At 44.8% G+C, this 27807-nt stretch overlaps 1 protein-coding gene across 2 annotated transcripts; it reads right to left on the reverse strand.

Annotated features, from left to right (window-relative positions):
- Positions 1-5888: 5888 nt before the first annotated feature.
- Positions 5889-25953, reverse strand: APH1B (aph-1 homolog B, gamma-secretase subunit). Of its 2 annotated transcripts, none has more exons than XM_026648244.2 (6): positions 25733-25949; positions 24115-24285; positions 22064-22137; positions 20657-20779; positions 9942-10069; positions 5889-6844 (listed from the first exon to the last, which is right to left on the reverse strand). In XM_026648244.2, exons 1-6 carry the CDS (start codon positions 25843-25845, stop codon positions 6677-6679), a joined length of 777 nt encoding a protein of 258 aa, XP_026504029.1. In that variant the 5' UTR covers positions 25846-25949; the 3' UTR covers positions 5889-6676. The 2 variants fall into 2 exon arrangements, with proteins under 2 accessions (XP_026504029.1, XP_026504031.1); XM_026648246.2 differs by having other exon boundaries at positions 6737-6844; positions 9947-10069; positions 25733-25953.
- Positions 25954-27807: the final 1854 nt, after the last annotated feature.

A 27807-nucleotide genomic window follows, 5' to 3' on the forward strand; every position in this document is an offset into this window, starting at 1 on the left:
CCCCCCCCCCCCGCCCTCGCCTAACTGCAGGGAAGGATTTCTTTTCAGCCACAGGCAAACAGCCCAGTAGGAACAGCCACCTCTGTCCCCTTAATTAAATTCCCGTATTTCAACCAGGTTACCGTGAGCGATATCACTCTCCTGAGGATTACACAGCAAGATAAAGAACGGATGTTGCTTGAATGCCAGCAAACACCGGGACCATACGCTGCCAGGCTTTGTCAGGCAATGATACCAGATTACTTGCTGCAAGCATGGCGTGGTCAAGTGTCCTACCATGGAGGACGGAATAAGGCTGCACTGCCCAGAAACCTTGTGGCAAGGCTTTTGGAGTACCTCCAGGAGAGCTTCATGGAGATGTCCCTGGAGGATTTCCGCTCCATCCCCAGACACGTTAACAGACTTTTCCAGTAGCTGTACTGGCTGCGAATGCATCCCAAGTCCTCAGGGCAAAGTAATCATTAAAAACCCTTGCTTTTAAAACAAGTTTTATATTTTAAAAGGTAAACTCACCTGAGGTCCCTTCCATGGGGTCGTGGTCTTGGATACTGGCTTGGGAGGGTTGGGAGGGTACTTCAGTCAAGCTGAGAAAAAGATCCTGGCTGTTGGGGAGAAGGGAGTGCTGGGTGCTCTCCGCAAGCTCGTCCTCCTCCTCCTCTTCTCCCTCTGCAGAATCCTCAGGTGTAGCTGAGATTATCCCTGCCTCGGAATCCACGGTCACAGGTGGGGTAGTGGTGGCAGCACCCCCTAGAATTGCATGCAGCTCGGCGTAGAAGCGGCATGTCCGCGGCTCTGACCCGGAGCGACCGTTTGCCTCCTTTGTTTTTTGATAGGCTTGTCTGAGCTCCTTGACTTTCACGCGGCACTGATCTGAGTTTCTATTGTGGCCTCTCTCCATCATGCCCTTGGAGATTTTTTCAAAAATTTTGGCATTTCGTCTCTTTGAACGAAGTTCTGCTAGCACTGAATCCTCTCCCCATATAGCAATCAGATCCAGTACCTCCCGTACGGTCCATGCTGGTGCTCTTTTTCGATTATCGGCCTGCATGGTTACCTGTGCTGAAGAGCTATCTGCGGTCCCCTGTGCTCTCCACGCTGGGCAAACAGGAAATGCAATTCAAATGTTCGCGGGGCTTTTCCTGTCTACCTGGCCAGTGCATCCGAGGTCAGATTGCTGTCCAGAGCGGTCACAATGGTGCACTGTGGGATAGCTCCCGGAGGCCAATACCATCGAATTGCGGCCACACTAACCCTAATTCGAACTGACAAAATCGATTTTGGCGCTACTCCGCTCGTCGGGGTGGAGTACAGAAATCGATTTTAAGCGCCCTTTATTTCGAACTAAATGGCTCCGTTGTGTGGACGGGTGAAGGGTTAATTCGAATTAACGCTGCTAAATCCGAATTAAAGTCGTAGTGTAGACCAGGCCTAACCCATTCCCATTTACGTTATCCATTTTACATTATACTGTAATGATATGGTAGATATACATGTGGGAAACAGACTCAGCAGCATTCATTTCATGTAAAAAAAAAAAAAAAAAGAGTATCAATTCTGAGTGCCTTACTCCTCCTTTACTTCATGGTTTGGGTAAAACTTTTAACCACTCTGGAAGAAGTTTATTAAATTAGCAGCTATGTGGTTTTCTTCAAAGAGAACTAACTCCAGGGTATCCCCTCAGAGTTTATATAATAGAGATGAGAGGCAATGTACTATAACTTCGTTTCAACGGGCAGCCTTATAATGAAAAGCCTCAAAAGGACAGCTATATTAAACAGTATATGTATTGGATTTGTTAAAAATTTGTTAAAATTTTTACCTTGTCTTCAGAAATCTAGCAGCATAAAGGCACAACATATCTTTCAAGACTAAGGCCTGGTCTACACTACAAAGTTAGGTCAACATATGCCGCATTAGGTCGAGTTAATAATTTATGTGTCTACGCTACCGAGTCCCTTCTGCCGACCTAAAGGGCTTGTAAAGTCAACTTCTGTACTCCACCTCCATGAGAGGCGTAGCGCTTCAGTCGACATTCATGTGTCGATATGGGGATAGTGTAGATACTGCACCGTGTAATTCTAATGAATTGGCCTCCAGGAGGTGTCCCACAGTGCTCTGCTGTGACCGCTCTGGAGAGCGCTTTCAACTCCACTGCATTTCAGCCAGTACACAGGAAACAAATGGCTCCCTGTTAAAGTCCCAGGAACTTTCAAATTTTCATTTCCTGTTTGATCGGCGTGGAGAGCTTGCCAGCACAGCTGTCAATGGATGCTGGAGGCCACAGAAGGTAGTGGATCTTATTGTTGTGTGGAAAGAAGAGTCTGTGCAGGCAGAGCTCCAAACCAGCAGAAGAAACGCTAACATCTATGCCAAAATCACACAAGGCATGGGGGAGAAAGGCTACACCAGGGACACACAGCAGTGCCGCACGAAAATAAAGGAGCTTTGGCAAGCGTACCAGAAGACAAGGGAGGTGAACAGTCGCTCTGGTTCTGAGCCACAGACATGCCACTTCTATGACGAGCTGCATGTGATTCTAGGCGGTGACCCCACCACTACCTCAAAACGCTCTGTGGATACCTCCCAGGAGCCCCGGGTGACCTCAGGCAACAACAAGGAGGACATTGTTGACAAGGAAGAGGAGGAGGAGGAGAATGCGGGGCAGGAAAGCAGAGGATCCATTCTCCCCAACAGCCAAGAATTTTTTTTAACTCTGGACCCCATCCCCTCACAGGACCAATTGTCGGCGGACTGCGATGCCAGGGAAGGCACTTCTGGTGAGTACACTTTTTCAAGCAGACTGTAGGGGTTACATGCTATTATTTTTAATGTTGAATCTGAATTAAAAAAATTGGGATACAAGTTATCGGCGGCCACTCCAGCTATACAAGGGTGCTCTCTAGAAAAAACGGTTTATGTGTCCGGGGATGGCCCGGGAATCCTCCCTTGAGATCTCTAGGAAGCTTTCATGGAGGTACTCTGCAATCCTTTGCAGAAAGTTTCTGGAAAGGGCTGCCTTGTGTCCTCCCCCACAGAAAGACACTTTCCTACGTCACTCCAGTATTAACTCTTCTGGCATCATTGTGGCACACAGCACTGCAGCATAAGGACCAGGTCTGTACCCAGACACTTGCTGCATCTGCTCCCTTTTCACTTTTGTTACCCTCAGGAAAGTGATATCGCTTATGGTCACATAGGGGAAGGTTTTAAATGCTAGTCCTTAAACTGCAAGCAATTCGATAAGTAATCCACCCATTTGGTGAATTCTGGATCACACAACCACACTTTCTCAAGAGTGCCCTCCTGTGTGCTTGGAAGGGATCACCACGTATTACAGACAGCCTTTAAAATGGGGAGGGGGGCGACACTTCCTGTTTGTCTCCCTTCCATCCCAACCCAGTGCCACTTTTGTAACAATCAAACTATTTGTGGGTCTTTACGCTGGTGCCTGTCCTCTAGCACCATCCAGGTTGCTACAGGAAAGGGGGTTGTGCTGAGGTTACAACCATTGATCCCAAGGATGTCTTAACAAAAGTTGCAGCACAAGACCTCTCGCCCATGCCTTGTGGCCTTACTCACCATGGCTGTAGCAGCAAACCGACTCTTGCCGTAGCCTGCGGTTCTCCTTAAGTTGTGGCTTGCAGGGAAGTGCATTGAGGGATGTTTCTTTTATAAAAAGATTTAACCTTGCACCAGAAACAATGTATGCACTGTCAATGCAACCCTTGTGCTTTGTATTCTTTGCAGCTGAAACCTTGTCCATAAGCGCATCTTCCACGCCGGGACAGAGACACTCCCAAATTAGAAGATGGAAAAAGACAACTTGGGAGACAAGTTCAATGAGTTAATGCGTGCCTCTGAGAGTGACAAAACGGAGCTCAGCGCATGGAGGATTGCACTGTCGGAAAGTCTGCACAATGACCATGAGGACAGAAGAGCATGCAGAGAAGATGAGTGTGACATGCAGGACGAGATAGTGTGGATTATGAGAGAGCAAACAGACATGTTGAGGCGTCCAGTTGAGGTTCAAGAAAGGCAACTGAACGCTAGAGTCCTGCTGCAGCCTATGGTGAACCTTCTGCCATCGTCGCCAAGTTTCACGTATCCCTTGCACTCAACTCCAGGAGAGGGTACAAGGACCTGAAGGCGCCCATTCCCACACCTTTGATTGTTATTACAGTGCAAATGTGTAAGCAAGCTGTCCTTGTTTCTCCCCCCCGCCCCCATGTTATCAGCCCTTTTGCCCCAGGTTATCTTACTTTTCTTGCTGTCTCTCAGTGTTTGCGAGCATAATAAAAATCAATGGATTGAGGAGAAAAGGCTCTTTATTCATTAAGCATGCAGCGGTTAGCACGGTTGTAGTTTACAGGAGAGTACATGCAATGAAGGGGACAGCTAGGTAAGTAACACATTGAGTGTCACATTACTGTGGGTCATTGATTAAACTAGTTTTCAAAGCCTCACGGAGAGGCAGGGCGCCTCGATGTGCTCTTCTTATTGCCCTGGAGTCTGTCTGCTCAAAATTGGCTGCCAAGCGATCTGCCTCCACCCCCCATCCTGCCGGAAACTTTCCTCCCTTTGTTTCACAGATATTATGGAGCACACAGCAACAACAATGGGGATATTGCTTTCACTGAGGTCTAACCTAGTAAGCAAGCTATGCCAGTGGGCTTTTAAACATCCAAAGGCACATTCCACCACCATTCTGCACTTGCTCATCCTATGGTTGAACCGCTCCTTACTGCTGTCCAGGCTGCCTGTGTACGGTTTCATGAGCCATGGGAGCAAGGGGTAGGCTGGGTCTCCCAGGATCATGATTGGCATTTTAACATCACCAATGGTTATTTTGCAGTCTGGAAAGAAAGTTCCTGCTTGCAACTTTCTGAACAGACCGGAGCTCCTAAAGATGCACGCGTCATGCACCTTTCCCTACCATCCCACGTTGATGTCGGTGAAATGGCCCCTGTGATGCACCGTTGCTTGCAACACCATTGAGAAGTACACCTTTCGATTTATGTACTCTTTGGCAAGGTGGTCTGGTGCCAAGATAGGGATATGCATTCCGTCTATCGCCCCACTGCAGTTAGGGAACCCCACTGCGGCAAAATCATCCACTATGTCCTGCACATTTCCCAGAGTCGCTACCCTTCTTAGCAGAAGTCTATTGATTGCCCTGGCAACTTGGATCACAACAGACCCCATGGTAGATTTACCCACTCCAAATTGATTCCCCACTGACTGGTAGCAGTCTGATGTTGCAAGCTTCCACAGAGCTATCACCACTCGCTTCTCAACTGTCAGAGCAGCTCTCATTTTAGCATCACTGCACTTCAGGTCTAGTGAAAGCTCTTCACACAGTTCCATGAAAGTGGCCTTGCACATTCAAAAGTTCTGCAGCCACTGCTCGTCATCCCATAGCTGCAGAACTATGTGGTCCAACCAGTTAGTGCTTGTTTCCCGGGCCCAGAAGCAGCACTCCACTGTGTCAAGGTGATACACAACTGTCACCAGCATCTGCAAATTGCTCCACTCCATGGCTTCAAGCAGGGCTGCTTGAGTGGCATCATGTTCTGCGCGGCAGCTCCTGCTTTGGCTGAGCAAATACTGCAGGATAAGGCATGAGGTATTTGTAATACTCACAACAGCGTACAGCTGTGTGGGGTCCGTGCTTGCCGTGCTATGGTGTCTGCACAGGTAACTCAGGCTTAGGAAAAACGGCTTGGTTTGTTTGCCGTTGATTTCAGGGAGGGAGGGAGGTAAGTGCATCATGGGAGGCTAATGCCATGTTCCCATAACCACCCGCGCAAATGTTTTGGTCCCATGAGGCATTGCAAGCCCAACCCAACATTGCACTCGGCTCCATGCACTGTGGGATAGCTACCCACAGTGCAGCACTCTGTGAGTCGACGCAAGCCCTGCTAGTGAGGATGCACTCTGCTGACACAATGTGCATAGTGGGGCATGCAGAATCGACTTGCTTAAATTGGAGGCTCAGTGTCGACTTAAATAAAATCGACCTAATTTTGTAGTGTAGACATACCCTGAGTGCATTTTCAGGAGTCAGAAAAAGTTATGGTCCTTTGTGTGTCATTTCTACTATACAAACAACGTAGTCCTGAAGGGATATTTCTAATATTTACACAGAGAAGTTATTGCCCTATGCTCTAAAACATATTTTAACAATTCAGAAAGCCTAACTATTAAATATTATAGCTTTTTAAAATAGGAAACATCTTAACTTTGGCTAAACCACCATAGGAAAATTGTGTTTTTTCATTATTGCATCTAGAAGTTCATTGTGGCACAATAAAATGTTATCTTTATTAATTCCATAGCAAAGTGGATGTGTAATTCACAACGGAAGTTAGCAGATACCCTTTTAGTTTTAAATCTTGTCTATCCATGTTTGATATGTGTCCATTTGTTCTATTAACTCAGCCCAAACCTAGTGCATAAAGCAGCAGCTAACATGTAAACTGTTTAATTTTTGGGTACTCTTAAGGAGATTTCATTCATCACTCACATATGCAGTTCAGACAGCTGCCTGAAAGAAGCCAAGTTACACAGGAATACATATATATCTCAATTTAGCATTCAAGAAAGGTCAAGAAGGCACCAGTTGTGCTTTCACTAAACATGTAGAGAGATGGATGGGTAAAATCCAGATGCTTAGAGGTTATCTGGGGCGCTGGTTGGCTAGAAGGAAGTCCTTGTCTCTGCACATCAGACACAGTTTCAGATTTCTAAGGGAGCCACCAGCAGTGAAGAAAGCCCAGGTAGCCATAAGCAACATGATAATATAAGATGGCACTAGGCTGCCTTCATACTGAGGATTCAGGAAAGTCTGCAAAAGGAAAAGAAAAATCATAGTTCAGTTGAACAGCAACAATTAAATTAACATCCAAAGTTCTTTTCATCAGATGAGATCTTAGAAATCCAGGCTGCCTGCTCTGCCTGGATACTAACAAGCCAGGGGGATAATTTTTAAGACATCAAGAGTTTGCCAAGTGTCTTGGCCAAAATTCTGCATTTGGCAGTGCTCTAACTGCAGCTCTTCATTGCAAATGTTGCTGCATTTCAACCGTTAGCCACTGTGCATCCTGTGGCCCCAGACTATTTTGTACCGAAAACGCTTACAAAAGACAACTTAAGAAGGATGGGGTAGGCAAATAATGCAAAGGACAAATATATCCCGACTGGAAAGTTATTGGATATTTAGAATCAGATGAACAATTGCTTGAGTGAAAACACTTGTTTGGCTTTCACCCTACAAATAATACATTAATTAGCATTTTTGTTTGATTACACTGGTCTACAATTTTTGAGAAGTCGTCTGCTTCAGAGATAAAATGTGCTATTTATTATGTATTTTGATGTGCTGAATTCAAATATGACAATTAAAACAACTGATTGGCTACTGTTTCTAAGATATTTAAGTTTTTACATTTTATGTCTATGTATATTGTGCAGATAGTAGAGTTTTAATCATAAATTGTAAACCTAGGTCTTTTCATGTGTTTATGGTTGCTTTACATGATAATATTTCACCTGTCCTGTTTATGTAACACTTTAAAAATCAGCAAAAGGGTTATATAAATAAAATGTATTATGAAACAAAAGGCAAAAAACTATTATGTACATAGTTTAGTCCTATTCCGTGTCTACTCGGCGCTTCTTGGCTTGTCTCTTGTATTCATTAAATGGAGCATCCCTTGTCACTGTCCAGCAATAGTCCGCAAGCATTGATGGGCTCCATTTGCCCTGATAGCGTTTCTCCATTGTTGCAATGTCCTGGTGAAATCGCTCGCCGTGCTCGTCGCTCACTGCTCCGCAGTTCGGTGGAAAAAAATCTAGATGAGAGTGCAAAAAATGTATCTTTAGTGACATGTTGCAACCAAGGCTTTTGTATGCCTTGAGGAGGTTTTCCACCAACAACCTGTAGTTGTCTGCCTTGTTGTTTCCGAGAAAATGTATTGCCACTAACTGGAAGGCTTTCCATGCCGTCTTTTCCTTGCCACGCAGTGCATGGTCAAATGCATCATCTTGAAGAAGTTCACGAATCTGAGGACCAACAAAGACACCTTCCTTTATCTTAGCTTCACTTAACCTTGGAAATTTTCCACGGAGGTACTTGAAAGCTGCTTGTGTTTTGTCAATGGCCTTGACAAAGTTCTTCATCAGACCCAGCTTGATGTGTAAGGGTGGTAACAAAATCTTCCTTGATTCAACAAGTGGTGGATGCTGAACACTTTTCCTCCCAGGCTCCAATGACTGTCGGAGTGGCCAATCTTTCTTGATGTAGTGGGAATCTTTTGCACGACTATCCCATTCGCAGAGAAAACAGCAGTGCTTTGTGTATCCAGTCTGCAGACCAAGCAAGAGAGCAACAAACTTCAAATCGCCACAAAGCTGCCACTGATGTTGGTCATAGTTTATGCACCTCAAAAGTTGTTTCATGTTGTCATAGGTTTCCTTCATATGGACTGCATGACCAACTGGAATTGATGGCAAAACATTGCCATTATGCAGTAAAACAGCTTTAAGACTCGTCTTCGATGAATCAATGAACAGTCTCCACTCATCTGGATCGTGAACGATGTTGAGGGCTGCCATCACACCATCGATGTTGTTGCAGGCTACAAGATCACCTTCCATGAAGAAGAATGGGACATGATCCTTTTGACGGTCACGGAACATGGAAACCCTAACATCAGGAGATTCCACTGCTGTAGTCTGGAGCCCAACAGCTCTGCCTTACTCTTGGGTAGTTCCAAATCCCTGACAAGGTCATTCAGTTCATCTTGTGTTATGAGGTGTGGTTCAGAGGAGGAGGATGGGAGAAAATGTGGGTCCTGTGACATTGATGGTTCAGGACCAGAAGTTTCATCCTCTTCCTCGTCTGACTCAAGTGAGAATGATTCTGGTGCATCAGGAACCGGCAGTCCTTCTCCGTGGGGTACTGGGCGTATAGCTGATGGAATGTTTGGATAATGCACAGTCCACTTTTTCTTCTTTGACACACCTTTCCCAACTGGAGGCACCATGCAGAAGTAACAATTTCTGGTATGATCTGTTGGCTCTCTCCAAATCATTGGCACTGCAAAAGGCATAGATTTCCTTTTCCTGTTCAACCACTGCCGAAGATTTGTTGCACAAGTGTTGCAGCATATGTGTGGGGCCCACCTCTTGTCCTGATCTCCAATTTTGCAGCCAAAATAAAGGTGATAGGCTTTCTTAACCATAGTGGTTATACTGCGCTTTTGTGATGCAAAAATCACTTCACCACAAACATAGCAGAAGTTATCTGCACTGCTCACACAAGTACAAGGCATCTCTGCTCACTTTGGCTAAACAGAAATGTGTCCCTTTGCAAAATCAAACACTGACAAATAAGAGAGCACGACACTGTATGATTTCTAGAGCTGATATAGGGCAATTTGTTCAGCAGAGTGATGTAAGCTTCGTTATGATTGCATCATCCATGACTTCTAGGAATAACATGATGCAATTCATATCATGTATGACGCAATACCAGATTGCATCATTCATTGTTTTGCCTAAAAAGCAAGTACTGTCCAAACCCAGTCATAGATTTATTCATAGATCAAGTCAAAGATGTATTTTAGTCATTTCTGGTTTAAATTGAGATCCCTTCCCTTTATAACTCACTTATCCTCTGCCATTCCCAAGTCAAGGGTCGTATATACTGACCCAATAGCATATCTTGAAAACTAGAGCCAATCAACAATTTTAAGCATCATTTTCGTTCTCAGTGACCCAGAATTAGTAAAGTTTGACTACATTTATTTCAGAAGCATTTTGACTGTAGAGCAGTGTTATTAAAGCCATGATCAGCAGTCCTAATCAGAAATGTATTCCCTTCTTCCCCTTCCCTCATATCAATCTAGCAGACTTTAAGAATATATAACAGGTGAACTCACCACACCTGATACCAGCAAATGGCTCAGGATGACCAGTGCCAGTGCCCACCACTTCTTCTTTTCACAAGCATCAAAAAATACAATGCCCCAAAAAATGTGCAGCAGAACAATGGCCAAAGTCATGAATGCTGAAAGACAGTATATCATTAGTCCTCATTACTGGTAAGGCATTACATGTACAAATACACATAGTGTTTTCATTCATCCACACAACCTCTGGTTCAAACTTGTAGTATGAGTATCCATTAATACCTGTACAACAGTCTACACAAGAGAACACAAAACTCCATGTATTTTGCACACACATTAGCAACAGCTGTAAATGTAATATAGCTAGGCAGCCAAAAACACATACATTTTTACCTAAATGATTGGTTCTGATGTGCTTATCCCAGGACTTATACAGCATCATAGCAAAACTATGCACACAACTGATTGGATCTACTGCTCCTCCTTCACTATGCATAAGAAATAGGGACTGTTTTCCTTGTCTTCCAGCAGAGGATTTCAAATCCATATTTTGGAAGAGGTAGGAAAGTGGGTAAAAGTCACATTTACAACCTGAAAAACATTTATATCCTGAAGCAAAGAAAGAAAAAAATAAATGGGTTTTAAACTTCAAAACTAATTGAAAGAAAGAAAATCCTGCTTACTAGTATTGTAGAGCACAAAGAAGAAAGGAACTAAGGGCTAGGTCCACAAAAGAACTTAGGCACCTAACTAACAATGTAGGCACCTCAATCCAACATTTATGTGCCACCGAGATCCCCCAAATGTCTGCTCAGCTGCTGCCTAGCTCTGTAGGTGCCTAAAGCTGGTAGGCACCTAAATTTCCACCATGAAAGAACCTTGGGTGCCTAAGTTTCTGCCAGTGAGCACAGCTGCCTCAGTCTAGGCACTTGGGCAGCTATTGTGCACCTCAGCCCCAGCGGATTCTCAAAATAGGCTTTCCCCTGTTTATCTTGCATGAGGGGACTGATATGGTAGGCATGCTCAGAGCACACCAAATCCCACACAAAAGGGGGGGGAGCAGAAGAGGAGGTGCCCCTGTCTTATAACTTTTATCTCAGTGGTTAGAGCGCTCACCCAGGATGTGGGCAACCTAAGTTCAATTCCCCCACCTCTGCCTGATGTGGAGAAGTGGTTTGAACTGGGGTGTCCCACCTCTTAGGAGAGTGTCCTAATCATTGGGGTATGGGGTATTCTGGGGCACAGCTCTCACTCTCTCCTGTTGAAGCTGTTCCACTACATAAAAATAAAAATGGGTCTCCGTTTCCAGGTGAGTGCCCTAACCGGTGGGCTCTACACTCACTCCCACACTCTCTGGTCCAATTACTATTTTTAAAAATCAAATGTACTTCTTACAATTATTGCTGTTTATTTCTGCATTTCACGTAGCTTGAGCCATAATTATACAGGGGCAAATGCTGCAAGGTTTGTATGGCCAAACTGCAGGGAAATAATTTAAATGCAAATAACTATTTTGCTTTACAGTATTTAGGGTTTGGGTTTTTTTTTTTAAATAACCACATAGTATAAATTTCTCTATATTTTTAGAAAATGTAAACTTCAGGCATAATCCACGTGGCAACACCCCTTTAAAAGGAAGCAATTTTAAAATATTCTCAAGTTTAAGACTTTATAAAAGTGCTATGTAACTGGTACCATTAAAGGAAAATCAAACAAGACATCGGGTACCAGTGTTAGTTCCCAACTCAGTCAAGTAAACAGACAAGGACAATTTTTGGATACCCTGTGATTTAACTAAAACACAAGTAAAAGCAAATACAATAATACACAAACTACACAAAAATTTCCCATGTTTTCCCCCCAGGCCCCACAAAAAAAATATCAGTAATGTGATGGACGGTCATATGCCACTTTAAGATGAAATTGTTCAAATGCCAGGAATAACGCAGGCAGGTGCAGGATGTCTGGTACCTACTGCAAGACAACACACCACACTGAAATTTCACTTTGTTAATGTGAATGTTTGTTAAATGCAGAGAACACTATTTTTTCCTGATAAACAATAAAGTAGCGAAGAGGTGGCTTGAAAACATAAGGGAATCAAACATGCCAACTAGGCAGTTACATAATTGGATGAAGTGACAGTTCTGGTTTCCAAAGGATTAGAAACATCACATATGTTCCTTTAGGAGCACACCATGCTTACAGTTTCCTTTCAGGAAGGTAACTCAAATGGGAATGAGCTAGTGAAAAAAAAATAGAGTTAGCTGTGTTTTGAACTTCAACCAGAGAGGAATAAAGCCTCCCTTTACAGCCCAAATGAGGAGAACTGGGAAAGATCTTACTCCAGAGGAGTCCATTGACTTGGTCCACATTACTGCATGCACAAAAAGCAAACTGATATAGGTATCAAGAGAATTTATTGTTAAATCTTTTGAGAGAACCCACAATAGTTATAGAGATTTGTGGGTCATGTATATTTGTTAATTTTCGAAGTCCTCTAGTATATTTTTTTTTACAGACTTTGCTCATATTTGTGTATAAAAAGGTGAAAATAAATCTTTGTTTTTAAATGTTACCTCTTGAATGTACTACTTAAAATGGAAAGGTACAAAAGAGTCCAGGTTGCCTAGTTTGGGTCGCTTTTAGGACAAGCTACCATGAATACGAGAGTTATAGGAAGGAGTAAACGAAAAAGGGCGTTTGATCCATTTTAAAATTACTAAAATCTGGTGATCACTGACACTGGATGGTAAACATGTTTTAAACACACACACACACACACACACACACACACACACACACACACACACACCCAGCATGTTACCATGAAATATTTAAACACTATTTATGTAGTACATAGCATACATTATGCTCTGCTTATGCAGTCAGGAGATATTGGGTGCTAAAATACACTGGAAAATTGTTAAATTTGGGAATAAAGTACTTAATTTGCTTTTTAACTGATGTGGCATTTGATTTTCAGAGTTAGAGACCCATGTTGGATGTACCTAGCTTCCCAATAGCATGCTACAAGTACCATAATTTAATAACCAAATTATGAGCAGCAGAATGAGCAGTTATACAAGAGGCAGCAGCATTATTATTTGAAGTACAGAAGCATCTAGAGGTTTCAATTGGGATTAGGGTCCCATTATTATTTAAGTTTATACTGTAGTATCACCTAGAACTGCCAACCAGGTGCTAGGAGCATTACAAACATACAATAAATGACAGTCCCAGCCCCAAAGAGTGCACAGACAAATAGTAAGAGAGAATTTCTGCCTCCAAAAGTTTACAATCAAAATGAGGAAAAAGATGGGAGAGGAAAAGACAGTTACCTTTTCCGTAACTGCTGTTCTTCGAGATGTGTTGCTCATGTCTATTCCACAATAGGTGTGAGTGCTCGCCATGTGCACTGGTGCCAGAAGTTTTTCCCCTAGCAGTACGCCCCTAGGAGAGCGCCCCAAGCCATCTATGGTGCGGTATAAGGGGCGTGCACGCTCCCCCGACCCTCAGTTCCTTCTTGCCAGACAACTCCAACAGAGGGGAAGGAGGACGGGATGTGGAATGGACCTGAGCAACACATCTCGAAGACCACTAGTTATGGAAAAGGTAACTGTCTTTTCTTCGAGTTGCTCATGTGTATTCCACAATAGGTGATTCCCAAGCTATACCTGTTGGAGGTGGGTAGGAGTTCACAAACTCTTGGGACGGAGCACAGCCCTGCCGAACCCAGTGTCTTCCCTGGTCTGGGAGACGATCGCATAATGCGAGGTGAATGTGTGAACTGAAGACCATGTGACAGCCCTGCAAATGTCCTGAATGGGGCCATGGACTAAAAAGGCAGCTGACGAGGCTTGCGCCTAGGGTGACCAGACATCCCGATTTTATCGGGACTGTCCTGATATTTGCTTGTTTGGCCCGCGTCCCGACCGAAGTTTGACCGGGACACCGGACAAACAAGCAATTTTGCCCTCCGCTCCGGCGCACAGGCCGAGCACAGAGGGGCTCTCGCACCCCCCCCAAATCCACCCCTTCCTTTCCCCCATTGGATCCCTCCCCAAATCCCCGCCCTGTCCCTGCCTCTTCCCCAAGCACGCGGCATTCCTCCTCCCTCCCAGGTTTGCACACGGGCCATGGCCGGGGCCGGGAGCGCAGCGCCGAGGCTGCTCCAGCCCTGCAGCCCCCGGGGCAGCGCAGTGGGTCTGGGGGCAGCGCAGAGCGGGCAGGGCCCAGGTGGGCGGAGACACGCGTGGGGCAGACACGCTCCTGCTGGGAGGGGCCGGGCCCAGCTGCCTGGTTCACTCCCTGCCCGGGTGGGTCCCCGAGCTCCCCGCGGCCGGAGAAGGGCTGCCCGGAGCTGCAGGGGTGAGTGTCCCAGGTGGGGCGGAGCGGAGCAGCCTCTGCTGCGGGGCCGGTGCGACTGAGCCCGGGAGCAGCTGGGCCGGGAGCTGCAGGAGGGGCCCAGAGCGTGGCTCGGCTGCACAGCTCGGAGCCCAGGCTGGGCCCGGGAGCGAGGGGATGGGGGAGCTGGGGGTGTATCGGGGGTCGGAGCCGAGAGTTGGGTGGAGATGGGGCTGTGCCACTGCCGTCTGGCAGAGGGGGGCGCTCCGGCTTTTTTTTCTTTTGCTCCGCTCCCGCCCCCGCGTCCCAATATTTCATCTGTCATCTGGTCACCCTACTTGCGCTCTAGTCGAGTGTGCCCTCACAATTGACGGCGGAGGGATTCCCGCCAGGTCGTAACAGGTTCAGATGCACGAGATGTTCCATTTGGAGAGCCACTGAGTGAAGACCGGCCGACCCCTCACGCGTTCGGCCAAAGTGATGAACAGCTGCGAAGACTTCCTGAACCGCTTAGTCTGTTCCAGGTAAAAGGCCAGAGCCCGTCTCACATCCAGCATCTGGAGGCGGCGCTCCTCACTGGACGCGTGGGGCTTGGGGCAGAGGACTGGCAGGAAAATGTCCTGACTCATGTGGTAGGTGGAGACCACCTTCGGGAGGAACGAAGGATGTGGGCAGAGCTGGATCTTTATGGAACACCATGTATGGGGGCTCAGAGGTCAAAGTTCCGAGACCCGTCTAGCAGACGTGATCGTCACCAGGAAGGCTACCTTCCACGAGAGGTGCGACCAGGAGCATGTAGCTAACAGCTCGAAGCGGGCACCTGTCAACCAGGCCAGCACCAAGTTCAGGTCCCACTGTGGGACTAGGGGCCTAACATATGGGAAGAGATGATCCAATCCCTTAAGGAATCGGCCAGTCATAGCATGAGAGAATATCGTGTGCCCCTGCACCGATGGATGGAAGGCCAATATGGCCGCCAAGTGCATCTTGATGAACGAGGGTGCCAGGCCTTGGGTTCTAAGGTGAAGGAGTTAGTCTAAACTGAGCTGGAGAGGGGCAGCCACGGGGGAAACGCCCCGCTCAGCCGCCCATCGGGAAAACCGAGACTACTTTGCCAAGTAGGCTCGACACGTGGAGGGTCACCTGCTTTCCAAGAGGATGTGCTGAACCCCTTCCGAGCACGTCCTTTCCTTCTGGCCTAACCATTGAGCAGCCACGCCGTGAGGTGGAGTGCCGCTAGGCTGGGGTGGAGGCGGTGGCCCTGGTCCTGGGAGAGCAGGTCAGGGTGAGATGGCAACGGCCACGGCGGAGCGACTGCCAGGCTCATGAGGGTCCCGTATCAATGTTGCCTGGGCCACACCGGGGCAATCAGGAGGCCCTGGGCCCTGTTCATCTTTATCTTTTCCAGGACCTTGCTTATCAGCGGGATGGGGGGGGAAGGCATAGAGAAACTGGCTGATGCCAGTGAGTGATCTGCATGCAGACTGTTTACGCTGTCTGGGGGAAACCCATCTCAACGATCGCTGCAAGATTTGCAGGTCTTTCAAGCCTTGGACCAAGAGAGAAAGGGACATTCGGCTCTGGGCTTTCCTGATGGAGTCGGTGTTGACCCCGACTCCGGTGCACCGCTCTGAGTCGGCACCAGGTGCCGCGGTGTTGGTATGCGGCGACCCCTCAGTGCCATCTACAGGTCGGTACCGCTCCCCGTCCGCGGGACATGCCAAGAAGGCTAAAAAGAGGCCTTCGCCACGGTGGCACCGAAGCAAGACCAGGGGAGAGGCTAGACCCATGTTGGGGAGTCCTTGGTCCCCATCGGCCTCCAGGCCTCCAACTCAGGTGTAGCCCGGCCCAGTCAGAGCAGGCTTCCCTGGATGTCCGGATGACCTCCACGCCAGAGGCCCTGCAAGCGGCCCGGGACATTATGTCCCTGCCGGTACCAGGGGCACCGACAACAGTGGGTCCCCGGTCCAGAGGCAAGCCACCGCTGGGATCTCCTCAGTCGCCCCCTGCTCAGTACTGTATTGTGAAATACACATGAGCAATCACTCGAAGAAGAAACAGAGGTACAGAGAGGGGAAGTGGCTTGCCCAAGGTCACATCGAAGGTCACTGGTAGAGCTGGGAATGGTATCCACATCTCTTGACTCCCAGTCCAATGCCCTATTCATTAGACCACACCCACTCCCAAGCACGACTGATGATTTGTAACATCCACCTACAGAAGTCTTGTTTCTGGGCTCTCAAGGACTACCTGAGTTCTAACCCAGAACTGCCCCGGACCTATGTGGCCTTGGACAAGTACCGGTAATTTATTCTCTATATCTTAATTTCAAAAGAATTTGACACAGAAGTTGAATGCTCACCTTTTTCAGCTGTCACTCTGTGTTGCCTTTACTTCACAGAGTTGTTTCTATGGTGTCTTAGGACAAGAGGAAAGCATGTATCTGAGTCACTGCTCTCCCCACTCCATTAGATTGCGGTTTTTATTAATGTAGTCAATTAATACACAACTATCCAAGTTTAGAAAGCAGGAGGCAGACAACTGAAATAACTGAGCTATCGGTCTACTCCAACTGAGCATGTTCACAAGATCTCAAGGGGGGGGAAAAAAAATCAAACAAATCCATATTAAAAAACCTTGCCTTTTAATCAAAAAGATCTCATATTTCAAAAGTATAAGCTAAGGTCAAAAGCATCTGGTACGATTAAAACAAGTGCTCTCAAAGAAATCAAATATAACATTTCAATAATGCATTGTTCTTCTTTGAATAAAATATTTATATTTTGCAATCTGAGAAAAGTGGGACTTCCAAAAAGGAAATGGAGAGTTTAATTCTTATCTTTTCTCTTAAAACAAAATTAGCAATATATTTAAATTACATGAAATCACAACCATTTGAAGTCACAATGATGTGAGATAGCGCCATCTAGGGACTAAATATTGCAAAATTCAATTGGGATGCTTGGTTAAGAACATTTCAGTTTCTTCATAACACATCTTAACAGTTTGATTTAAAGTTTTAACCACAACAGGAAATTTAGGAACCCCTGTTATGCAACAAGAAAGCTGGAAACTTTCTTGTTGTGTATTTATAGTTTACAGTTCCTTAAAGTACTGTGGGGTTGCAATATACACTATATAAATGTATACTAATCACAATACAAAGTGTCTAATGTAGGGGTGGGCAAACTATGGCCTGCGGGCCGGATCCGGCCCCTCAGGGCTTTGGATCCGGCCAGCGGGATTGCCCCCCGTGGCACTGCGGGCGCTGCTCTCAGAAGCGGCCGGCACCACTTCCCTGCGGCCTCCGGGTGGGGGGGGCAGAGGGCTCCATGCGTTGCCCTTGCCTCCAGGCACCACCCCCGCAGCTCCCATTGGCCGGGAACGGGGAACCGCAGCCAATGGGAGCTTCAGGGGAGGTACCTGGAGGTGCGGCAAGGGCAGCGCACGCGGAGTCCTTCACCCCCTCTTACCCCCAGGGGCCGCAGCGCTTCCTGGAGCAGCGCAGGGCCGGAGATAGGGCAGGCATGCAGGGAGCCTGCCCTGGCCCTGGTGCGCGCCACTGACACTCCAGAGCTGCTTTAGGTAAGCGGCACCGGGCCGGAGCCTGAACCCCTCCTGCACCCCGCCCCCCAACTCCCTGCCTTAAGCCCCCTGCCTGCACCCCACACCCTCCAGCACCCCAACCCCCTGCCGAGCCCCCTCCCACAGTCCGCACCCCACCTGCTCCCCTGCCGAGTCCCTTCCTGCACTCCACACCCCTCCTGCACCCCAATCCCCTTCTCTGAGCCCCCTCATACACCCTGCACCCCTCCTCTGCCCCAATCCCTTGCCCTGAGCGCCTTCCTGCACCCCACACCCCCTCCCGCACCCCAACCCCCTGCCCTCCATGCAATTTCCCAACCCAGATGTGGCCCTCGGCCCAAAAAGTTTGCCCACCCCGGTCCAATGGTTGTTTTGAAGAAAAAGCCAAGGGCAGTGACACTTTATTCTCTCTCTCTCTCTACACACAAACACACACTTACATTTTGTAAAGTGGCAACAATAGTTAATTAAAGAGGTATCAGGAGATTAATTGTAATACTGTAGCCAATGAAGTTAGCTACACAACTGTCTGTTTTTGTAAAAAATTTGCATAATTTTGGACACACCTTACCTCAACACGAATATAAATGTTTAAAAATGATGGAGCTTTCTATACAATCAATAACACACATATGGTGTCCTTAAATATGTCAGGATCTAGACTGACTTTATACATTTATGGATTCACATTTCTACGGTTCTTCCCAAGATCTTCTACAGGCTTCTGCTACTGATACGGGGTATTCAAAATCAATAAAATTGGGTCATATGTTGTGTACTTTTTCTGTGGTCTTTCAGCAATGGACCTACAACCAGCAGAGACTAGTGCTGCCTTCCCCCCCCCCCCCCCCCCACTCTCCTCTCTCTCTGTGTTCTATTGGTTTAAGAAAAAGCACTGAACAACAGACACCTACCACATAAAGTGACTGAACCACTTATTTCTCAACAAGATATCATGCCATGTGTAAGGGAATTTCAAGTAAGCATTTTACCCTTTGTAAGTCTCTATGCAAAGAGAGGGAGAGGGAATAAGGGAATGTGTTGAAATGAAGACTTTATGTTTTTAACTTTTTCATTAAAATTTTTCTGCCTGGTTCTTTGCTTTCTGCGTGTTTAATAAACAAAAAGAACAATTTATTGCTCTGTGATGTTCAACAAGCAAAACCAAGTCCCTGGCAACTCAAATTAATGTTAATAATTAGGAAGTAAGGCAATTAACAAATAGGAGCAACTTAAAATTTGTTAAATCTGATCAAACCTATTGTACCTCTCACCCCGTCATGTCCTACACTGCCAAAATTATTCACAAATGAGTGGACATTCCTTAAAAAACTCATGGGCGAACCTTATGATACAGTTCTGCTCTGCTTCTCCACTATTCATGCCTCTATGGACAACTGACGCTTCCGTAACAGGGCCAGTAGTGATTCCCTTCCTGGCAACCCTTATAGAATCTGCTTTATGGTGGAGAGATCAAAAGCCATTAAGGAAAACAATAGATGAGTGAGCTGGTATTTCTGCAAAGCAGAACAATATTTGACCCTAACAGAGGCAAGGACCTAGCCAAACCCAGTCAGTGCTGCAGTCAAACAACCCAATTTTTCCTACCAATTTTTAATGTACCCAGTTGAACTTGCACAAAGAATCTATTTCTCTCTACCAGCCACTACACCAGCAGAGAGAGTTTATTTTTCTCTAGCAGAGTCTAGCAGCGAGCATATGTTTAAACAGTCTGGCCTGAAGTATGGTCCTTTAATTTTTATTTTATTTCAATTCAATTCCAGATGAAATGTCTGCCTTACAGAATGGCGAGTTTTTATGAATGTACACTGCTTGCATCCACTAAAAGAAAAAATCCCCTAATCAGTCTCTTTTGAAAACACCACCAGAGACCACGGATAACGTAAAGCATATACGCTTTTCAAAACATAACGTTTTGGAAATCTCTCTTACTCTTGTTCTATTCTTCTGCAATAATTCAAAGTTGATGTTTTCATATTACTAGGGGTATTATTTATGCACGATCTGGGTGATCTGATTTACATATCAACCTTGAGATAAACACCCAAGGTGTCCAGCAAGCCTCATTCAGAAAAATGTGTTTTCCTTAGGTTTGCATTACCTAAAGAGGTACTCTAGTTTTGCAATGATCAAGATCAGAATGATAAGAAAGAACAGTGCCAAAGTCCTAATTTGTGTTATAGTCCTTTTAGACTTTCATATATGGGAGGAATACCCTTAAAGGAAAAGGAATACATAAATAAATCCAAGTGATTTACATTCTTTATAATTTGATGTCATTGCAACCTCTATTTTATTACACTGAAACAAAGTTTTTTCCATGTCAAGAAAGTAGCATATTTTTAAAAAGCCATAAAGTACACCAAAATTTAAATATTTACAAGAGATTTTAAGTTGCAGAAAAATAACACACCGAATGCTGGGATGTTTACCAATGTGAGATTGACTTCCAATCAGTTGGTGGTTGGGACCCTGAATGTCTAGAGGCAAAACTAGTAAAATATTTCTTAAAAAGCTGAATTCTTAATTAATCTTATGCTTCATGAGCCAAAAATTAATATAACTGTTTAGTGAAAGTTATGTTTATTCAAATGTATACTAAGATACACACAAATATCTCACAGTACAGTTAGAGCCCTCATAATGGGTTAAATAAAGTTTTCCATGGGCCACTTATACCAGGAAATGTTAGGAGCTTTTCAGAAAAAATGACTGAATAAATTCAGTCTTCACTTGCCCCTCAACCCCCACAACAATCACCAGGCCACACTCCCATGCACAGATTTACTTACCAGAAGACAGGAAGTACTGAGGAGAATCTCCATAAATACCAACTGTGCCTGGTCCCAAGGAGTCAGTCAGGATATTCACAAGAGAAAATACTCCACTCATGATCCCAAAACCCAGGCCAGACACTATACAAAGAACAGACACAAACACACAAGAGACTAATTACAAGTCTTTAGACAAATCCTCACATTACCTGCAGGTGGCAAGATTTTATAAGTGAAGTCATATTCATAGACAAAAGAATTCTAAAGAATCTCTCCATTTCATTCCTACATTATATTTTTATTGGAAACCAACTAATTCTTTGGTTGTGATGGAGGAGAAGAATAATACTTAGAACTTACAGAGGACTTTACATCTTCAAAGTGCTTTACGAACATCAATCAACACTCTCAATTCTGCTGTGAAGTGAACAAATATAATTATCCCCATTGCCTCAAGATGGAAGTGGGAGAGAGAGGTTAAGTGATTTTTCAAAGACCATAGAGCGAATCCATGTCAGAGCTAGAATCAGAACTCAGATATTATTGTCTCCTCTCAACTGATGGCAGTTTTATTAGAAGAGACAAGGACAAAATGGGCTTGGAGACTGAAGCACCATCCCACCCCAAAAGATAAGAGGTATGTTGGAAGATCAAGGTTGAAGTATGCTGGCTGGGTCATTTGGGCACTGACATCGCCTCTATTATATAACATCTCTTCCGTAGAGAGAGAACTTCATTTTTCAGAGCTGTTAACATGTTATCTTTCACAAGTGCTAAATCCACATGATTATTTATAAAAAGGATAATATATTTTTTCTGCAAACTATAGAGACTGAACTTTATTGAAAGAAATATACAGAATTAACATAATGCTTCATGACAAAGTAGAATCATAGTTTTACTGCATCTCATATTTCAGCACAACCCTGGTCATCTTCACACAAATTAACTGAGCTCAAAAATAAAAAAAAAAGATCTTGAGAAACAGTGTGGCCTAGTAGATTAACCAGAGAACTGAAAACATGGAATTCCTGAATTCTAATCCTCATTCTCACAGTAATTGCCTCTAGGATCTTGGGCAAGTTTTTTTTAAAAAGTCCCATTTATGAAGTAGGGATGAAAATAATTACCTAGCTCCTGAAACGTTTGTAAGAATTAATTAGTCAATGGTTGTAAAATGGCTCTGAATTTGAGAAAATAATTCTTAACAACCTTACGTAAACTGAACATCTATAAAGTAAGTTTTTACATGCCTGTTGGAGTCTACAAGACTTTGTGAAACGAATAAAAATGGAGTAACAAATAGACACAGTCTGCATGCAAAAGTTAACATTTTCTGTGGCTATAACATTTTACAAATGATTTTTTTTCTAACATGACTTTTTAGGGTACATGTTAAATAGTTTTGACTGCATTTCAACTTACCATAGGACAATTGTCTGACAGAGATGGGTAGGGTTTCCTCCTGGCTTATAGTCATTAAGCCCTTATTAGCTTTTCTGAAATAAAGACAATATTTTTAAAAAGTAGTATTTTAATGTCCATACGTTCTATTTTTCAACTTTGCTACTTCAAACTAGTCAGATCTTATTTTTAAAATGTCTAAATGAAACAAGAAAGCCACTTAAATAATTATATGCAAAGGATGGGGGGAGACTTTTCAAAGCAAAGGTCATCAGAATTTTTCAACATGGGCAAAAAAACTTATTTTCTCATAGTCTCATTCTCAGAAATGGCTGAAATATTTTGGCTGAAATTTCCTCTAAAAAAATTCACCCTGTGGTAGACATCCAACATGGAAAATTTTGGACCATATGGATGAAGATAGGAAAAGTTATACACAACTGAAAACAGGATATTATAATAAGTATTGTTGGGCAGCCTTCATAATAGATGGTGTTACCAGCCCCTCCTATAATATTTTAGTTCTGGATAAACTTAAGCCAAACATTTCAGCCTGTTCAGCGGAATTCCTAATGGGGTTTTTTAGCTCTAACCATTACTATATCTTGGTCCTGATCCTGCAAAGACTTACTCATATGCTTAAGTTAAATAACTTAAATGGGATTGCTCACAGTGCATAAAGCTAAACATACGCTTAATTCTTTGCCGGATCAGTGCCCATGTCTGCACTCTTTTCGGGGACTCAAATGTTAAAACCTCAAATTAATGCCAAGTACCTTAAGAACCTTTATCCAAGCAAAATTCAGTTTACTAGTGTAATAAGAACGTGGAAAGATTTGTTAGAACTTGTTACAGGGTTTACACCAATTATTTTGATGCCAAGAACAAAAATAAAGATTTTCGTCTGGTTTACCTACCCTCATTCACTGGTCTTTGAAATAAAATTGCCTAAGCAGATACCTTGATTATTTTGCAAATATTTTTAGCCAACACCTAAATATCGTGAAGCCACTTGTAAAAGAAGAATTTGATATCTGATTCTTTTGCAGAAATGGTAGCAGTGGAGAGTAACATTTGTGTCACATGAAATGACGCCACTTATATCATCATGTAATGCATTTCTTATTGAGGTCAGTGAGACAAGCTGCTGTTCTTGCAGTCAGCCATGTTCACTCAACTGCTGCTTCTATAGCATTCACAGGATGTAAATTATCATGATCTAAAATGCCACCATATGACACTGTTACTCAGTTCCCCCAGTTTTGCAGCCTGTATTAATTTTGTATTCAGACTTAGATGGAATTTAAAGAAATAAAAACATTGTATTTTAAAACTTTTTCCTAGATGCTATATTTCTCAGATTTCATTTTGCTTAGGGATATAGGATCAAAGATTTAATCTGAGTTTTTAATAACTAAATTACTGATATAGCAATGAGGAATCAGAAATTCTGGAAAACTCACAAGCAGGGGACTACAATAATTAACGAAAATGTCAACACATAAGACTGAAACACTGGCGTTTGTTCTAATTAACAATCAAGATTTTTTTTTATGGAGATCCTTGACAGATGAGACCCAAGTTATTTATTTTTAAATTCTTTCTATACCCAAGGATAGTCTTATTATAGGAGAGAAAACAGTCATACATTAATGTGTCTATTAGGCCTGTTATTTTTATCTGAATGCATCATATAATACAACACTTTCAAATCTGATTTTCAAGTCACGTTTAGAAAATTCTCTTTGTAACATAAGGACTTCATACTTCTTATTATGTCCCCAATTATGCAGAAACTGGTGAGGCCGTAAGAGGAGTGCTGGCATACTACAGGCTACCTATTCAGTATGAGCCTCGAAAGAGTAAGGGTAATCTCTTCACTCCCAGCGCTGTAAAAAAAACCACCCCACCAGGGGAGTTGCTACCAGGTGCACTGTCTACACTGCCACTTTACAGCGCTGAAACTTGCAGCGCTCAGGAGTGTGTTTTTTCACACCCGAGAGAGAAAGTCGCAGCACCATAAAGTGGCAGTGTAGGCAAGGCCTAAGAGACACAAGAAACATTTAACTTACTTTAACAGTTTGTAATAGGCAAATCGGAAGACTTCCTGGAGCAGGACAGAGAACACCACTCCAAAGATGAGCAAATTTTTCTTTACTGATGCATTGTTGCTCCCACCAATCTGCACTGCAATGAACCATACAAGGGAAGAAAGCAGCAACGAGACCAGCCAGAAGAAACCTCTAGAGTTTAAAAAAAAAAAAAAAAAAAAAGAAGGGAAAGCAGGGGAAAGAGGAGAAAAAGAAAAAAACAAAAAAAATTAAAAAAAAAAAAAAAAAAAAGGAAGGAAGGGGAAGCAGGGGAGAGAGGAGACAACCCATCATGCATACTACCATACTATTCAATTACCTAAATAAATAAATAAATAAAAGATTCCATAGCTTGTGTTTAAAAATCTCTAATAAGGGACTCCTCAATGTAGCAGAGGCATTGACAAGGAAGACCTGGCTTGAAGTGGGTGACAAAGCAGACACATACTCTCCCACAAACCCCATTTACCATGCTAATACTGTAAACTATTTGAAAAACTAATTTTAAAAACAGCTTAGACTAACAGTTTTACCCCAAAAGTAGACAGAGTATACTGTGATTAAAATGGTTTCAGAAAACCATTTGAGAGCCTTGACTACACAAGGAAACTGAACTGTTGCAGGAAGTGGACTGACCATTCTCAACCATGCTGCCTGAGACAACAGTGAAAAGGTTTTGACTGGGCTATGTTATTTTCAATATGAGTTATGGGGGCACTGCTGCTAAAAACTATTTTTGCTGACTTCTATATTTCTTACCATAGCCAAAGCATTTGGGAATGGCTGCTAAATGTGGTTTTAATCCTGCCTTTTGGGAGCAAATTCTTGTTAGCACAGGATTGTCATCATGGCTATGTGGTCTAGAGAGCACCCAGGAGTTTGCCCAACTTAGAATCACAACTGTCTGGACACTCACCCCCCCCCCCTTCCCCAATCCTTATTCTCCAGTAATAGCCCCTACTCCTGTTGTCTGTTAATATAAACATGACTACGGGCTATCACTGGAAAATGTGATCTTTTAATAAGGGTTGGTCCTCTAGTGCTGCCCACATCTAGAGTGGGGGCTGGGGTCCCCCACATGTGACACTAAACCCAACACCCTGAGTTGTGGGGCTCATGCCCTAGTACTAGGCTGGTATTCCCCACACACACCTAACTTCTCCCTAACTGGGATGTGTGCGTCAGACCTTTGCCGGGGGCGGGTGGGTCCTGCTGTTTTAGAGATGCTACCTCTCTCCGGCTTTAGGGGAACAGGAGGCTCGTATACTCAGGTGGGATCTGAGGTCACAACCTCAAATACACCTGGGTCTGGGGGCTTCTCCCGCCGGGAGGTGGGAAGAGAGGTTCGTGCCATGGGGTGGGGGCAGAGGGCGGGTAGCCCCCGGGCTGAGGACAGTCTGGGGGTATCTCCCGTCGGGGGGGGGGAAAGAGGGGCTGACACCCAGAGTGAGGGGCCTGGGGGTTACTCCGCCGAGGGGGGAAAATGGGCTGACGCCCGGGGGGAGGGGGCTCCTCCCCACCTGCCCCTGCACAGACGCTGTATGACTGCCGAGCGGTCTCAGGAAAGTGTCGCGCCCGGGCCCGGGCCCGCCCGGCTCACCCAGCGATGAGGAAGAGAAGGCGCAGCGGCTCGGCGGCGATGGTGCAGACGCACAGGGCCAGCGCCGGCCCGAAGGCGATGAAGCTGCACCCAATGAACACGGCCGCGGTCATGGCGGAGGAACCTGGCCCAGACCCGGACACGCCCCCATCCAAAGCCCACCGCTGCCACCGCCCTCTGCTGGGCTGGAGCGCGAACCAGGGCCTCAGCCTCCCGCTGGCTCTGCGGGGGCCTGGTCACTGGCGGGGGTCTGGCTCCTCAGAGCAGCGCATTCTCCCCAGGCCCGCAGCCCTATTGGTGGGACCAGGGCTAGTAGGGGGAGGTGGGAGACGTGCCCGTGGGGCGAGCCTGAGGACTTGACACAAGCTCTGGCTGTGTTACAGGAGTCAGGCTGAAGGAGGAGGGCGGGACTAGCCCTTTCTGTTACGGTCCTCACCACTCGGGGCTTGAGGTGCTGTAGGCTTAGCACCCACCAGCTCCTGCAATAGTCCGTTGACAGTAGGAGCTATCCCAACTCCCTTCCCAGCAAGCTGCTGGCTATAAAGCCTACAGGGCCAACTCACTAAGTCCTAAAGACAGACAGTGTTTTTGCTTACTAGGTAAGATGATCACTAGGTGCTGGTGGATGACCCCCAGCAGGGACAAAATTTCTCTCCTCTTACAGCCTTCCTCTAGCCTCCTCCTGAAATTATGCTTTCCAAATCATACTACTTCTTGGGTAAACATTTATGCACAATGAACAAGAACACATCTTTGGCTTTACAGAAGAGATAAATAGTCTCACAGGGCGCTAGGGGACCTCACACTGCAGGACTTCACAGTACATACAATACATTGCTTAGCCTGTAGCATGTTTCTTAGGGCTGGCATTACATATCCACTTATACATAGGCATTCTCTACCCCCCTACAGCTTCTATCAGTGGTTCTCAAACTTTTGTAGCCATGACTCCTTTCAGATAGCAAGCCTCTGAGTGTGACCCCCCCCCCCAAAATTTAAAAGACTTTTTAAATATATTTAACACCATTATAAATGCTGGAGGCAAAGCATTCTTCAGGGTGGAGGTTGACAGCTCACCCCCTTCCCCGTGTAATAACCTCATAACCCCCTGAGGGGTCCTAAACCCCAATGGGAGAACCCCTGTTCTGTGTACTGTACTGTACTAATTACAGTACATTAAATGATCTATGCTAGAAGTGACCACAGAGCACAAAAACATAAGGGGAATCATTACAATCTGTGTGTTACCATTAAAAAAGCATGTATAGGCACACTATCTCCCTGCAACTTCAAGAGCTGTCAAGGATCCTGAAGTACTCAGACTTTAAATGGGGGGAGGGATAGCTCAGTGGTTTGAGCATTGACCTGCTAAACCAGTACTTGGGCCTGCTAGTGATGAAGGTAGGGGGCTGGCCTTGATGACCTTTCAAAGTCCCTTCCAGTTCTAGGAGATAAAGACATCCTATTTATTTAAGCCATATGACATATACCCCCCCAAATGAGGGGAAGAGATACTTTTCTCTCTGATTAAGGGAATGCTTTTTCACAAGCACCACCTTTCTACTCCTCAATCTTCAGCCAAAAAAGTTTCAGTTGTGCCCCATTTATAAAGTGAAGTTCTCCAGCCACAGGCCCCATAGGGCCAAGTTCGATTTGAATCTATTTTTCTTGTCAACTAAGTTTCCCTATTTTACCAAGTTGTTTTGGTGCCATTCCTCCCACTGAAAAGGCGTACAGCAATAGAAGGGGTACCTAAAAGGCACAATATTCAACCTTTTTTAAAGTATGAAGGAGACTTAAGTAAGGGGCAAGATTGTCTTTAGTGACTCAGATTAGAGATCTACAGCATGAAGACTTAAAGTGTGTTAAGATGGTTTGGAGTGAAGGAGGTGGAAGAAGAGACTACTTGAAATTTCACACTTTGCTATGTGTTCACTTAAATTAGAACTATGGCTTCTTTGTTGTTGACTAAGATTTTAGAACAACAATCCCTGACAAATCACTAGTAGCTATATGATGAATGTTATAATTCTTGACATCTGATTTATGTCCATTTATTCTTTTGCGTAGAGACA

Source organism: Terrapene carolina, unplaced genomic scaffold (genome assembly GCF_002925995.2).
Source record: "Terrapene carolina triunguis isolate 2854851 unplaced genomic scaffold, T_m_triunguis-2.0 Scaffold67, whole genome shotgun sequence".
Classification (NCBI taxonomy): Eukaryota; Metazoa; Chordata; order Testudines; family Emydidae; genus Terrapene; species Terrapene triunguis.